General features: G+C 52.6%; 1 protein-coding gene across 2 annotated transcripts; it reads left to right on the top strand.

Annotated features, from left to right (window-relative positions):
• Window positions 1-1,475: 1,475 nt before the first annotated feature.
• Window positions 1,476-15,252, top strand: Cavin1 (caveolae associated protein 1). Of its 2 annotated transcripts, none has more exons than XM_032913239.1 (2): window positions 1,476-2,150; window positions 12,656-15,252. In XM_032913239.1, the coding sequence occupies exons 1-2, from the start codon at window positions 1,674-1,676 to the stop codon at window positions 13,355-13,357; spliced, it is 1,179 nt and encodes a 392-aa protein (XP_032769130.1). In that variant the 5' UTR covers window positions 1,476-1,673; the 3' UTR covers window positions 13,358-15,252. The 2 variants fall into 2 exon arrangements, with proteins under 2 accessions (XP_032769130.1, XP_032769131.1); XM_032913240.1 differs by lacking the exon at window positions 12,656-15,252 and adding an exon at window positions 7,744-7,953.
• The last annotated feature ends 266 nt before the right edge of the window (window positions 15,253-15,518 follow it).

The following is a 15,518-nucleotide window of genomic DNA, read 5'->3' as shown; positions in this document are numbered from 1 at the left end:
GCCCTGGCTGTCCTGGAACTCACTGTGAAGACCAGGTTGGCCTCGAACTCAGAGATCTGCCTGCCGCTGCCTCCCAATTGTTGGGACTAAAGGCCTTTGTCACCACACCAGCCTGAAGGTCTCTCTTCTTTAACCTCAAGTGAGAAAACCAATTGGAGTATGGGGGGGGGGGAGTGCCGGGATTGCTGTTACATTCAGTGGTCTCTAAAGTTCTATACCTCATATGGCAGTCTCCTGCCTCACACGTTGGTGAATTGTACGACTAGATTGACGACCCTCGAGTCTCCACAGAGCAGTATTTAACTCTTCCTAATGCTGGTGGACACGAGACTAGAAATGACCTTTTGCCGAAAGCCCATCCAGCCGGGGAACCCCAAGCCTGGTTTCTTAAGCAGGGAAAAGGTTTTCTGTATCTCTGTGGGAAAGGGAATTGGGGTTGGTCCAGGGATTGCTGAGAACCAGATGTGGGAGCAGGCCAGCCAGTGTCTCTAGACCTCTGTGCGAAGGACTTTTCTGCGCCTGCGCAGAACTTTCTGCTCCTTGGTGTCCACCATAAAGAAACCGTTTGCTTCCCCATTTAGTAGTGTTGTTATAGTTGCCCTAATTCCTGCCCCAGGGAAAGGTTCTGAGTACCGGTGGAGTTCAGAGACCTGGAGCTGAGAACAGATGGCAACAGTAACCTGGAGTGAACCCTGGCGAGCCACCTGCCTCCTCTTGGCCTTCCTTTCTCTGCTAGATAAAGAGATGTGGTTCCATGATCTCCCTGAATGCTCACCTAATATCCGGGAACTCGAGGGAAAAACAAGTCCGAAGTCACATTCTCTGAGGTCGGAGTTTGCTAGATACCTGCTGAAGGGTCACAGGGAGAGGTGGTCAAGAGGTTTACTTTATAATTTGCTTCTTGCCTTAATCCTGCCCTGCCCTGACAATTCTGAGAGAAACCTAGAGGCCCTCTGTAGGCTGTCAACCTTTCTGCCATTTTATCTCTTCCCTCCCTCTCACTAACAGCCCCACAAGCTTTGGGGGACAGTGGTTAGCTCAGTGTATAGACAGACGTAGGGAGGACCCTCAAACCTTTGAAAAAGATTGTATAAGGCAAGGATCCTACAAGGACATGAGGCACGACACATAAAACTTGTTTACATCCTATTCACACTCCATTTGGGCCTCAGCTTGATCTTCAAAGGCTAGAGTGGGTTTGTGGGTGAAGAAAAAGAAAAGGAAAGAGAATTGTAGAGCACACTCCGGAGGACCTAATTCCTTTCCCCAGCTCACATTCCTCCGCCCCAGTCCCGCTGCCGCAGCCTTCACTGCCAAGGGGGGCCCTAGACTCCCGCTCCAACTATTCCAACCATCCTGAACAGGGTGGGGCGCCCGGCTCTTGGGTCCCTCTCCGCTGCCCCTCCGGGGTTGGTCTCCCCTCCAGCCCCGGTTCCTCCCTTTCTGGGGTGGGGCCAGCCAATGGCCGACGTGACTCCAGGTTTGGTCTGGGAGCCGGGCAACTCGCGGATTTCCCCGCCCCACAGTTCTGGCTAGAGTCCCGGTGCGCACGGACGTGGCTCGAGTTTCCTCCGCTCTAGGCTCCTGCTTGCTTTCCCCTCTCTCGCTCCTCCTTCTCTCCGGGTCTCCCGCTCCAGTTCCACCGGGTCGGCCCCGCACGGCTCCGGGAAGCCATGGAGGATGTCACGCTCCATATCGTCGAGCGGCCGTATTCCGGATATCCCGATGCTTCCTCCGAGGGCCCGGAGTCCACCCCAGGGGAGGCACGGGCCACGGAGGAGCCGTCGGGGACCGGTTCCGACGAGCTGATCAAGTCGGACCAGGTAAACGGTGTACTGGTGCTGAGCCTTCTGGATAAAATCATCGGCGCCGTTGACCAGATCCAGCTGACCCAAGCCCAGCTGGAAGAGCGACAGGCGGAGATGGAGGGCGCTGTGCAGAGCATCCAGGGAGAGCTGAGCAAGCTGGGCAAGGCGCACGCCACCACCAGCAACACCGTGAGCAAGTTGCTGGAGAAGGTGCGCAAGGTCAGCGTCAACGTGAAGACGGTGCGCGGCAGCCTGGAGCGCCAGGCCGGCCAGATAAAGAAACTGGAGGTCAACGAGGCGGAGCTGCTGCGGCGCCGCAACTTCAAAGTCATGATCTACCAGGTGAGCCCGCGGGGCGGACCGCGCCCAGAGTTGGGGGTACCCCACCCCCACCCCCGCGGCCCTGGCCTGGGATCCGGGTGGGGACACCGGGCTGAGGCTCGTCTCTCCGTCAGTCCGGCCGGGTGAGAGCGGTCAGGAGCTCCTCCCTCCTTCCTGCGAGCCCAGCTGGAGTGGGATTCAGGGAGTGACGAACTCTTGGGGCTCCCAGAGGGGCGCACCCTGCGCCTTCCTCCCCAGGCTCCTCCCCTCGGTCTCTAACTCTATTGGAAAAGTTAGCGGGCTAGACTTGGGAACGCTGAAAGCTCCCAGCTTGTCTCTGTCAAACGCCTTTCCACTTAGAGGAAGTTTTTTTTTTGGGGGGGGGTGCTGGAGATGCCCGAGGTCCCTGGTGGTCTTTGGGTGCCCCTCTGTAAGCAGACACTAAAGGTGGGGCCCGGGGCCTGGGGCCTCTGTCGCTGTGGGCCCGATATAGCGGGTGATTCAGGGCTCAGGCACGCAGTGGCGGGGGCGCCATGCAAGGGACACGACCGTCAGTCCCCCCTCACCCTATCCCCGCGCCCCCGCACCAACCTTGGCTACCCACGCATGTCCCCAGGCCGTGATCTGCCCCTGGCCTTCAGGCACTTTCAGTTCCCTGGGGACAGCCTGTTTTGCGGTGCGCGGGCGCCCTTGGCGCCTGGTAGGAGCGGGTGGGGCAGGTAGGGTGGGCGTTAGAAGTGTTAGTGGGGCTGGTGGAGGTGGCAGTCTGGGCGCTGTGAATCACCCCCTCATGACTGCGGGGGCTATGTCCCCGCGCTCTGAAGGTGCTAGCGGGTGGAGGCTGCCTCACTCAGGCTCCACCCGCTGCATTCTTTGCACCTTTCTGGGTTCCTCCTGCTCTAGTATCAACCCCTAAAGCATCTGAGAGTGTCAGTGCAGATTTGTCCCTGCTCTCCCCTCCCTGATCCCCTTGACAGAAAGTCTGAGCTGAGTGTGGAATTGGCGCTCTTTCCCTGGAAGGGAATGTGCTGAGCCCAGCATCCTCCTGCTTGGGTCTGGTTGATGCTTCCATTCCTAAGAGGACTGAAGGGCTGTAGGGTTAGTTTATGCTCCTGAGGAGAATGGAAAAATAGAAGACTAGGTCTCCCGCACGCCCCACCTTTAAGGACCTGTGTAAAGGAGCTGTGATCACCAAGCTCTGAGACTTGCCTGATCCCTGATCAGGATGCTTCAGAGTAACCATGTGATGTGAGATGAGGACCTTAGCTTCCTTTCCCCCAAGAGTAACCGTGGGCTGTGCAGTTGGGACAGTGTCTGGGGAAGAACTGAGCAGTCTGTATGCTTGGAGACTTTGGTGGTAGGACAGAGGCAGAACAGGCCTGCTCCCAGTGCCTACCTCTACACACTAATGAGACACTCTTTCAAGGGACTTGCAAACAGCTTTGCCCTGCTGGTGCATACCCATGGCCCCATCATTCCTGAGGCCATGTAACTAACACGACTCAGTCTAAAACCAACCAGGCAAAGAGCTTTGCTTCTCCCATTTATAGCACCCACTGGGGAGGAGGAAACCTGTTTTCACTGTCTAACTACTCAGAGGCAGGAGGGTCCTGTGAGTTGTTTTTGAGACCTGTGTGGCCCTCTCGGGTGATGTTTAGGCAAAGAGAAGCAAGCTAGCTCTTTTCTGTGCTTGTCACAAAGAACTCGGATAGGTGACTTTCTCATTTTAAATGTCCCAGGTTGTGCAAACTGGGGACATTCTCAGCCTGGAGGTAAACCTCCCCACGCTGAGGATTCTGAGAGAAAGGACAAATGTTGAGTGGGTGGGGGACTTCTCTGCTGAGGTCGGCGTCCTCTCTGTTCTGTTCCAACTCTAACATTTGACAGTCGTCACTGTCTGAATGATGGGGTGGGGTGGGGCACTCACCAGATGGCTTTGACTACGTCTGAACCAAGCCAGTGGGTGAAGAGGGCAGGGAGTTAAGAGAGAGTGGCTGGGGGTTGGGGATTTAGCTCAGGTAGAGCGCTTGCCTAGCAAGCGCAAGGCCCTGGGTTCGGGCCCCAGCTCCGGGGGGGAAAAAAAAAAAGAGTGGCTGGGGACTGAGACTGGAGAGTTGGCTCAGTCGTACACAGCACTGAGTGCCCTTCCAGAGAACCAGTCACCCCCATGATGGCTAACAACAATCTAACACCTCTTCTGCCTCAGCAGGGGTGCCGCACAGACACGCATACGAGCAAAACACCCATACACAAAATAGAAAAAAAAAAATCTAAAAAGAAAGAAGGAGTCATTTAAGTGACAGGGACAAGCTCAGAGGTAAGGACTGGCTTCCAGGACCTGGGGTAGGGCTCAGAGTTGCAGAGCTTCCCTGCGTTGCCCCGAGGATGTTCCAGGTGGGGTGAGGGGGAGGAGCCTCCTGGGTCGGAGGAAAGCTGCCTGCAGATCCTCCCGGGTCCGCAGAGGTCCACGGTCTGAGAAAAGAATAGGGTAAAAATAGCCGTGTGTCTTGGCAGGCCTAATAGGGAAGACTGGGGGCGGCAGAGTTTATGGGAAACTCAGGATAAGGAGATGGCCAGGCAGAGAGAGCAAGGCAGGCCGGGCCGGGGTGGGGAGTGGGGGGGGGGGAGAAGATACTGACTGGAAAGGAGCTTCCAGAAGATAGGAGTTTTTAGAGGGGAAGTAGAAAGGAGATTCGACGTTACCCCTCTAGGTGTAGGGGGATCATGATGTGCAAAGGGGACACTGTAGAAGAAGGTACCCAAGGGTCTGGGAGCCTCCGTGCTGGGATCAGGATGTCTGGCCACCCATGCCCCATTCCTGGTGTGGGGATACCCGTGTGTGGCTCTAAACAAAAGCAAGCGGTGTGACGTCTCATTCTGTCCTATAGGGTAACAGTTATAGGCAACAGCTAGTGAAGGGGAGAAGTGAATGATTGAATTCTTTTATTATTTTGTCTTGTTATTTTAAGACAGAGGTTTGCTGCTGTTGTTGTTTTCAGCTCTGGCTGTCCTGGAACTCCCTCTATAGACCAAACTGGCCTCGAATTCAGAGATCCGGCTGCCTCTGCCTCCTGAGTGCTGGGATTAAAGGTGTGTGTCACCACTGCTGGGCAGGGAAGTAAAGTCTAACGGTTGTAGACTGAGGGCCAGTGGGAGGTCTGGGTAATTTGTGCAGATGGGCACCGGGCAACCCAGGAGAGCCGAAATCCACACGGCCACTGGTACAGTGATGATTTTGATACTTCCAGGGCTAGATTGGAACCTAGACGGGGAGACAAAATGGAAACAAATGCTTTCCGGAAGTTGTAATTTTTTCCAAGCTCAAGCGCCCTAGGCAAAGTGATTTGCCATTGCCCTATATCCCCCAAAGGTGGGCAAGTTTGGATGAGGCAAAGCCGATACCCTTTCGATCTGCTCCATGGGCTTGGGAAGAGGACCCAGAAACCTTGAAGAGATCAGATTACTCACAGACATTAGAGGAGAGGACAGTATGGCTAGAACGAGGGTTTGCTGGCTTCTCCTCAAAACTTCACCGGCCTTTAATTCCTTCCTTCCTGTACTCCACGTGAATCACAGATACCTTTCTCTAGAAGAACCCTAAACCTTTATCTAAAAATACTTGCAGCTTGTTTCTCTGCTCCCTTTTACCCCCTCAGCCTCATCCCTGTGGGGTATGTCTAACTGACAGCTTTGGGCTCTTTTTCTTGGTCATGCAATCCAAAGCAGACAGGGTATTTTTAGGGGCATTCCCAGGACTGAAGGAAATCTTACTATCTGCTCACCCACTACCCCGTTTTAAAAGTCAAATCTGACTGCTGTAAAAGTCCAAGTTAAAAGGGTGAGGGGAGGGTATAAAGCCAGCAGCCGGCAGCAAGAGGGGACAGGGTAGCACACCGTTAAGCAACAACATCAGAGATGAGTGTAGCATGGCCCGTTCCCGGAGCTTAGGTGGGGTAGCAAAGCTAATCGCAACACTACTCATGTGAATATTTCATCCTTCAGTGGCTCTAGCCCTCTGAGCTAGAAGATAACCAGCTTCATCCTCTCCATTGTGTGTCTTAGGAAGCTGGGGCCTAGACCGGGAAAGTTACTTGCCGATTGTCACTTAAGCGATGAGGTAACCTTAAAACTGGGGCCAGCTGAGTGTGGTAGTGCACAGCTGAGCTCTAAGCTCTCTGGAGGCTTTGGAAGCAGGATTGTGAGTTTGAGACCAGCCTGGGCTACTTAGGGAGACCCTCTCAAACAACCACCACCACCCCAGACAAGCAAACGGGATAGGAATCTAGCTATGTTGGCTAGAGTGCTTGCTTAGCGGGCTACAGCCCTAGGCTCCCATCTCCAGCACCACAAAAATTGGCCGGGTGGTATGTGCCTGTAATCTCAGTACTCAGTCTGTAGAGGCAGGAGGATTAGAAGTTCAAGGTCCCTCTTGGCTTCATAGCCAGTTTGAGGTCAACCTGAGCTACAGGAGACGCTGACGCAACAAGTAAACTGGGCAAGAACCTGGGTATATAGGCCCTGTGGGGTGTGTGTGTGTGTGTGTGTGTGTGTGCACACGTGCACGCAGATACATGTGCTATGTTGGCCAGCAATAAAATATTGATGGCCATTAGTGGCTGAAGCAGAAGCAAAGACTGGTCACCTAGAACGCGAGAGCAGTGGGGAGAAGTTGCCCGGGATAAGGAGTACGAACCAGGGCAGCCATGGGTGTCCCTGGCTTAGGATCCCTTTCTAGGGGAGTCATTTCCCACCCACCTCCCTGCCATTCCTGCCTCTTCCCCGGACTCTGCAGGCAGGGACCTGTTGCTGCCTTGGGACTTTTACGTGCTTTACCGAACATCGCTATTGTCTGAGTCTGCTGCTCCCCCAACTGTCCCTCTCCTACGTTCTGACTGCACAAAGCAAGAGTGTGAGCTCAGCTCTGGAGAGGGTCAGAAGCTGCTCCCGGGAATCCCGGAGGCCCACCTGTCCTGAAGATAGCTTGTTGCTTTTAGATTCTGATTTCTCTCTGTGTTACAGTGCCTGATAGCAAAGGAGGGAGGAGGTAGAAACGACGCCAAAAGGGAAGTAGCCAGAGTGTTCTTCTTTTTGTGTCTGTCCCTTTTCTGATCCAGGGTGGCACCCACGCATGCCCACCCTGCCTTGGGGAAGAACCAGAAGGAAGGGAGTGTGAGTCTCTTTCACTCAGCCGAGCCTTCCTGTTAGGATTTACCAACTGGTCTCAAAACATTCCTTCTCCATGCCTGGCAGAATCTCTCCCTACTCACGCCAGCCCCTCAGTAAGCCATGACCATCTCGTGCAGGACAGTGACATTGCAATAGAGGGCGTGAGCCATAGGAGAGGACCAGGGAACATTCTGGAAGATAGGAAGGAGGTGGATGGGGGTTCAGCTGAAGCTGTTTATTAATTCATGGGCTTGGGTTTGTCCCACCCCTTCCTAGCCCTTGGGCCCTCCTAAAGAAGCGTTTCAAATGTGGTTTCGGCACACCCCGATTCATTCTGGGGCCTCTCCCTCTTCAACCAGACCCCGCTCCGCATGTCACAGAGGCCTCTTTCTGTCAACCTCCCTGCATTCATCCCAAGTGCCATTTAAACCCCTTTTCCTCATCTTAGCCCAAGAAGAAGCCGAATGCACCCTCTGGCCCAGCCACACCCAAGATCGTGCCTCTTGACCTCCTGCCTGAGACTGAGCCCTTTCACCTGAAGCCTGAAACAGTGCCTGACCGCCCAGCCTTTGAGCAGATGCCCAGCCCACTGCCCTATTACCCAGAGCCTGGGCTCCGATCCACCCCAGAGGAGCCAATGGCTGGTGGGAGGATCTAGGATCTCCTGGGACACCGGGCCCTCTGGGAACAGGGTGTCCCTCCCAGTTCTTATTGGCTCATCATTTGAAGGAAGACAGTGCCTTCATGGCTCTGTCCTTTCAAGCTGCTGTCCATTATGGGCTGGCAATGGGTGTTGGAAAATGCTTCTATGCCTCAGTGCTCAGAAAAATGTTGTGTGTGTGGTGGGGGTGGAGGGTAAGGAAGTGGGCTCTCCCTTTCTTGGGTGGTGGTGGGGATGTTTTGCTCTCCCGGTGCTGTGGATGGACCCCAGAACTCCCTGCATGCTAAGCAAATGCTCGACCACAGAACTGGTTGATTTCTTTTTCAACTGTAGCTCTCCCAGCACCAGACTTGAGCTGCACCCGAAGGCTGCCTTGCATGAAACTGCATGAGACTGGGTGTGTCTTCTGGTTCCCTCTTCCCTGCCCCCTCACTCCCTACCCCTCAGGGACAGGCCAGCTTGGCTCAAAGCCTCTTTGGAGGGGGGCCTTCATGAGGCCCAGGCCTGGGAGTTGTTCCGTGCCCTCTTCACCCACTCCCTGTAGCTGAGGAAAACATTTACACTTAACTTTTTTTTTTTTTTCTTTCTCATTTTCTTTTAGGAAGTGTTTTGCAAAGGGATCCCTTATGTTTGCCAGATCCTACCTTGGGTGGGGCACCCAAGAGCTGCCAGCTCAGAGAGGCCCAAAGGGAGGACATTTTAACTGACTCCATGCACAAAGCTTCTCTGCTCTTTTCATCCATCCCCCTAGGGAATCCTTGTGCATTCCCCCCTCCCCCCATCTACCTCCCTCATGAAAATGTAATACTATAGATATGCGGTATGATTGTTTTTGTATGGGGGTTCTTTGGAGCACCACAAACAGTCCTAATAACAGAGGCCCTGCCATCTTCCCGAGAGTCAGTTCCGTTCCTCTTAGGAACAATGTCGTCACTGCTGAGGGAGCTGTAGAGAAAGCGCCTCCTTGACTCCATAACCCAAAGCAGAGAGAGGGCTTGGGCTTTTAGGACTCCCCCCTTCATTTCTTCTTCACAATGCATCTTCCGTGCCACAACATCGTCTCTTCTACTATGCTCTTTAAGCAGGTCTCAGAATCAACTCCAGTGTCTTTCTCCGCACCAGTGTAAATAGAACTGATTAGCACTAGGTCAAGAGAGGCTCCTACCCCCAGCTGGCTAATACTTGTCCTTCTCTCTAACAAATATGAAATGCCTAGGGCATAATGGGTGCTCAGTTTATACTTTTTTTTTTTTCTGAGACAGGGTTTCTTTCTCTGTGTAACAACCCTGGCTGTTCTGGAACTCTCTCTGTAGACCAGGCTGGCCTCGAACTCACAGAGTGCTACCTACCTCGGCCTCCTGAGTGCTGGGATTAAAGGCATGCACTACCGTGCCCAGCAGATTATAATCTTTTTTTTTTTTTTTTTTTTTTGTTCTTTTTTTTTTTCGGAGCTGGGGACCGAACCCAGGGCCTTGCGCTTCCTAGGCAAGCGCTCTACCACCGAGCTAAATCCCCAACCCCAGATTATAATCTTATAGTGACATTGCTAAACCAGAAGGTCTTCCTTTCTGCAGCAGGGGTGGGAGGTGAAGTGTGAGTGCCTTCCTGGCTTGGGGTGCTAGCTTGGCAGGGGCTGGGGAAGCCGTGCATGCTTTTGTTCAGACCTGGTCATTAAAGGTAACTCTGGAAACCAAGCCTGTTGGGAGTGGTGGTTTTGTTTAATAAAAACGGGAAATCGGAACAAGCAGGACCCTCCCTTCTTGCTCTCCAACGAGGCCCCTCCATTGCCCTAATCACTCTGGCAGATACACAGGGTGAGACAAAGGTGCCTGGCCAGAGCGAGGGGAGGTGCTTTTGGATTGTGTTGCTGGCTGTTGTAGCAACAGACAGGCTGGGTGGGCCCAAGACAGCGCTCCAAGGCTGTGAGTCATGAGGGAAGCCTGGCTTGGAAATGGGAGTGGAAAAGAGAAATCCACTAATGGAGGGAAAAGCTAATGGTGATGTGCTGTGTTCAGGGCCAGCCTTCAGGACATTGTGCAGGGACTCAAGCCAAGTTCTTTCTTCTTGCCCACATCCCAGCCTTCCATCCAGAAGATGGTGCCTCTGGTAGAAGCCATCACTCTTGGGGAAGCCCACCATGAAAGCACCCTTCTTGGACACCCTCCTAGGCACCCTTCTTGGGAAAGCCCAGGCATAAACTTCTCTTCCCTTGGACCACTCCCCAACACTATAGCAGTGGAAGTTGGGGTAGGCAGGAGAAGCCTGTGGTGTTCTCCTTAGCCTTATTTTCTGAGCTCAGCTGGCAAAGACCTTTATCTAGAAGTTAGAGGCCAGATAAAGCAGCTCCGTCTTTAGGGTTAGGGTGGGACAGGAGGAGAGTCACAGGGGTGGGGGTAGGGGTAGGGGCAGGGATTTGTTCTCCAGGAGTTGAGACTGTTTCCTGACTATCTTTTATTCCATCCACATTGTTGGACCTTAGTAAAATTGGTGTGTGGTGTGGTGTGTGTGTGTGTGTGTGTGTGTGTGTGTGTGTGTGTGTGTGTGTGTGTGTGTACGTGCCCGTGCTCTGGTAGGTATTCAGTCTAGGAGTTAAGGGGTGAAACATTTTTTAAAACAGGGTGTCACTGTGTGTAGTCCAGCTGGCCTGGAGCTCACTTTGTAGACCAGGCTGGCTTTGAACTCACAGAGATCCACCTGCCTCTGCCTCTCAAGGGCTGAGATCAAAGACCTGCAATGCACCAATGCACCACCAAGCCTGGCCCAAGAGAATGTGTGTATGTATGTATGTATGTATGTATGTATGTATGTATTATGTATGTATTATGTATGTATGAATGAATGAATGACAGGTGAATCTGGGTTGAGATACCTGGAAAAGGTGGCAGAGAGTTTCATCCTAGGGAGTCCTAAGATGATGTGTATGATGTCAGTCTTGATTGCAAGAGACTCAAAGGGTACTGCCGGAGTCAGAAGGAATGCTGGGAGAGGCTGAGGCCTTCCTACACTCAGTACAAGGAAAACATTTTTTCAGCACCTCAGTGAATAAGAGGCAAAGGGATGGCAGATGCCCTAGGATTCTATCGGTAGGACTAAGCCCCACTTGTGGCAGGTGGAGACTACAAATCCCAGCATGCCCTGTGCTCCGGCTACCTTGCCTGCTGGGAGGTGTAGTAGTGTAATAGATAGCATGAGGTGGCTTGGTGCCCGACAGAGCTGGTGCCCAGTTGGGAGACGAAATGGAGACGGCATTCCTTTTCTGTTCCTGCTAATGTTATTGACAAGGAGGGAAGGAAGTTGGGAGGAGGTGTTCCTAGTTTCTAGTGTAAACCAGGAAACCCCAGGGGATGTGAATGGGAGGGAATAGGAAAGGGATTGGGGGTGGGGAAGGCATTTCTGTAGCAGGTGGTATAAAGATTATATGTCTTGAATAGATGTGTTTCTGTGTATCCTTTTCCTGTGCACGCGCGCGTGTCTGTATGTGTGTGTGTATCTTTTTATGGGAAGAATCAACTTATGTTGCCTTGTTTTCTCAGGAGATGGGATTTTCTTATAATTTTCGAAAATGACCTGGAGAAAATATTTTGGGAAAAATGTGCCCTCCTCCCGTATTTCTTGGATTTAAAAACCTATAAAGAGCCTGGGCCATTTTAGGAGCTCCCATTTTTGATCTAGGTCAGACTTTTTTCTGGTCTGTGCTCACCCATGCGTACTTTTTGGTATGGGGGGGGCTTAAAATCATGAATTGTTGATCGCAAGTCAGGTTATTGAAAAATGTCCACAGAATCAAGAATAGGACTGGTGCTAGGAGCTCTGAGAGGAAGAGGAGAACTAAAAGTTACCTTAGAGTTCTAGAGCTCTAGGCAGTCCTGGATGGGAAAGCCACCCTCCCCACTCCTGGCTCTTTAAGCTCCGGCCTGGGAAACAAGATTAGAATAGCAGTCCTCCCTTCTCTTCCAGGGCAGGGAAAACAGGAGCAGAAGAAATGTTCAGATTGGAGAGAAACAGATCCGTGGCATTCAGCCAGTTTCTTCCCTTTCCTCTTACTTACACGTAGGGGTATGGGATGCCTACTGGTGGAGCCAAAGAACATGAGAAAGTCAAGGACGGAAACCGTCTGCTGTAGGCAGAGCTCTCCTTCCTCCAAACTGGTTAAAATCCCAAGAACAAAGATCCTTTACTTTAGCTTAGAGCTACCCCACTTGGGGATCACCTGGGATCGGCTTTGTGCCCATCCCCCTAGAAGCTTCAACTTCTAAACTCTCCCAAATTGTTTTTTTTTTTTTTTGCCCCTTGTGTAAATTAGGGCACCAGAGGGCGCTCTGCTATTTTCAAAGTTAAGCTGTTTTCTTCCGAAGTCACAGCCGCTTAAAGCAATCATAGCCGTAGCCATAGTGTAAAAGGGTTTGAAGGTCCCTGGGAATATTTAGTATAATCATAATGGTGATCAATTTCTGACCCGAAGCTCTGCTCTCTCCGCGTGCTGCTGTCTGTATAAGGACTGTGCGACGCACAGATTATGACCACATCTGTACCAGGCATTGGGGGTGTTTGAGAGCGAACAATTCTGGTGGATTTCACCCTCATCACATAAGTTCCCATGCTCTCCCCAGAATCGCCAGCACTTTGCCCGGGGTCCCATCCAGCCCTCTCTCTGCCCTCTTCAGTGGCATTTCTCATCTAGGCTCTGTTCGCCTTTTAGGATGAAGTCAAGCTGCCGGCCAAACTGAGCGTCAGCAAGTCTCTGAAAGAGTCGGAGGCACTGCCGGAGAAGGAGGGCGATGAGCTGGGCGAGGGCGAGCGGCCGGAGGAGGACGCCGCGGCGATCGAGCTGTCGTCTGACGAGGCGGTGGAGGTGGAGGAGGTGATCGAGGAGTCCCGCGCCGAGCGCATCAAGCGCAGCGGCCTGCGGCGCGTGGACGACTTCAAGAAGGCCTTCTCCAAGGAGAAGATGGAGAAGACCAAGGTGCGCACGCGCGAGAACCTGGAGAAGACGCGCCTGAAGACTAAGGAGAACCTGGAGAAGACGCGGCACACGCTGGAGAAGCGCATGAACAAGCTGGGCACGCGCCTGGTGCCCGTGGAGCGACGCGAGAAGCTGAAGACGTCGCGCGACAAGCTGCGCAAGTCCTTCACGCCCGACCACGTGGTGTACGCGCGCTCCAAGACCGCCGTCTACAAGGTGCCGCCCTTTACCTTCCACGTCAAGAAGATCCGCGAGGGCGAGGTGGAGGTGCTGAAGGCCACCGAGATGGTGGAGGTGGGTCCCGATGACGACGAGGTTGGCGCGGAGCGCGGCGAGGCCACTGACCTGCTGCGCGGGAGCAGCCCCGATGTGCACACGCTGCTGGAGATCACCGAGGAGTCGGACGCCGTCCTGGTGGACAAGAGCGACAGCGACTGAGCAGGACTCACGGGGCTCTGCCCTGGAGGCCGGTGCCTGATCCTGTCCTCCCTGACCCCCACTCCTGCCCAACGCCTTTCTCATTTCAAACTTTCTCTTTTGCATTCTAAGCCCCAGTCTGGTTGGGCTTTTCTTCTTTCTTTCTTTTTTTCTTTTTTTCTTTCTTTTTTTTTTAAAGCGGGGAAATCATATCCCCTGGAAGAGCAGCCTTCCAAAGCATAGGCCTTAGACCGAGGGATAGATGGTCTCTCACCATGGACAGCCTCAATTTGAACACAGTCTGGGTAGGATATGGAAGAATGACCCATGCCCTGGTTGTCCTGCTCCAGGATGCTTTTTCTAAGCTCCCTAGTTAGGCCCTGTCAGAGGCCTGCCCCTCCCCAACACAGCTTCATACTAAGTTGCACCACCCCTGCTTCCTGAGCTGTTTCTCCTTTTCCTCACCCTGGGAGACTCCAAAGCCAAAATTGCAGCAAGAGAAAAGAGCGAATCCTAAAGACAACCCTTGTAGGGGCAGCTTTCTAGTGCCTGCTTGCTCTCCCAGTTACCTGAGAGGCTGAGGCAGGAGATTTGCAAGTTCAAGACCTGCCTGGGTTGCAGAGTGAGCTCAAAGCCAGCCTGAGTAATTTATCGAGACGCTGTTTCAAAATAAGGGCAGTTCAAAGTACCACGAAGATAAAATGTGTGTAGGGAGACCTTTGCTCACACGGGAGGTGGCTCACGGGAAGACCTGAGGGTCTTTGGAGAAATCTAAGGCAATACGGTGGGTGAAGGCAGAGTGTTACCCTGGATAAAGGTCTCACCGAAGTAAGCAGGAGGTGAGTTGAGCCTAGGAAAGGATGGGAAGTGTGTCAGGAGAGAAGCACATTTACAAATCTACAAAATCTGCACACAGGAGCACGTTGAGTATGGCTTTGGGAAGAGATAGGAAGATAGGAGAGGTTGAAATGAAATAAGAAAGAAATGCCCTCATTAGCCACACAAAGAAATTCAAGACAAGAGTTCCGCTTTGGTAAGATCTCAGGACAGCAGGACAGTCTCTGGATCTGGAGGGCAGTCAGTTCTAGAAAGTGTGTTCCAAAGAGAAGTAAGCCGGACTGGATTCTCTCTTCCAGGATCTGGGAACTGCCTTCTGGGAAGTCTTGTTTTCCGAGCCCAGAAAATTAGCGTTCCAGCAGGGGGCAGCAGCGAGCTGTGGAGGGCTGGCCGGTGGAAGGGAGAAGGCAAGGTGCTAAAGGCCAGGCCTCTGGTGGCGATCCCTAGCCGGAAACTGGGGAAGTAGGGCCTGCTGGCTTGCTCACCCTAACTCCCTCTCAGCTGCTTCTAGCATGGATCTTTCCCTAATGTAAAACTGTAGAGCTTGCCTCCCTAAGTTCCTTGCTTTTGTGGGCACCTTTATCTGAAAGTTAGGGAGGGTGGGGTGCTACTTCTTGTCCAAGGCTTGATTTCTATAGTTACTGACCAGGTTTTCTCCTGAGGACACATTGATTCCCCCTTTAAAGGCTGGTCAGGAGCAAAGGCAACACCTCCCCCAAATGATAGCTACAGGCTACTTCCTTCTCCCCAACGACACATCTTCCCTGCTTTTTAGAATTGCAGCTAATTGATTACTTTTTTTTGGGGGGGGGGAGATGGAAACCACAAACCTTTTATACAATACGAAGCTTTGCTTTTTATTTTTTATTTTTAATTTTCCTTTATTTTTCTTGGTCCCCTTCCCTCCTCTGATTGGAGACAGATAAGCTGAGGAGGGTGGGCAGATGCAGGATGAGGTCCCCTGTGCTGATGGGCTAACACTGTGGGCAGATACAGTTTCCTGTGGGCTCTAGGGGAGCTCCTCGAGTTGCTGTGTTCTGGTGAGCAGCCGGACCAATAAACCTGCTTTTCTAAAAGGATTCGTGTGGGGTTATATTGTCCAAAGCACTTGCTGAGGGTGTTGTTGAACTAAGGGAAAGCAGGCGTGAAACAGGGAAAGAGGAGGGGGAGAGGAAGAGGGGGAAGGAAGGAGGGAAGGAGTGGGGTATACATTTGCCTGGCTTCCTAGAGTGGGGCTGGGGTGGCAGAGGCAGATAACAATGGCCAAGATATTGAGCATTCTCTACTGGAACGCTTTTTAACATTGTGTTCTATAATCATTATTTGACCTGGTAGTACTCCAAGT

The sequence above is a fragment of the Rattus rattus genome, chromosome 9, assembly GCF_011064425.1.
Source record: "Rattus rattus isolate New Zealand chromosome 9, Rrattus_CSIRO_v1, whole genome shotgun sequence".
NCBI lineage: Eukaryota > Metazoa > Chordata > Mammalia > Rodentia > Muridae > Rattus > Rattus rattus.
The sequence above is the reverse complement of the archived record's forward strand: the minus strand, read 5'-3'. Positions and strand labels throughout refer to the sequence as shown.

Coding starts and splice junctions, on each gene's coding strand:
- Cavin1 (XM_032913239.1), top strand. CDS start 1,674: ATGGAGGATGTCACGCTCCATATCGTCGAGCGGCCGTATTCCGGATAT. Junction 2,151..12,655: donor TCAAAGTCATGATCTACCAG/GTGAGCCCGCGG, acceptor TTCGCCTTTTAG/GATGAAGTCAAGCTGCCGGC.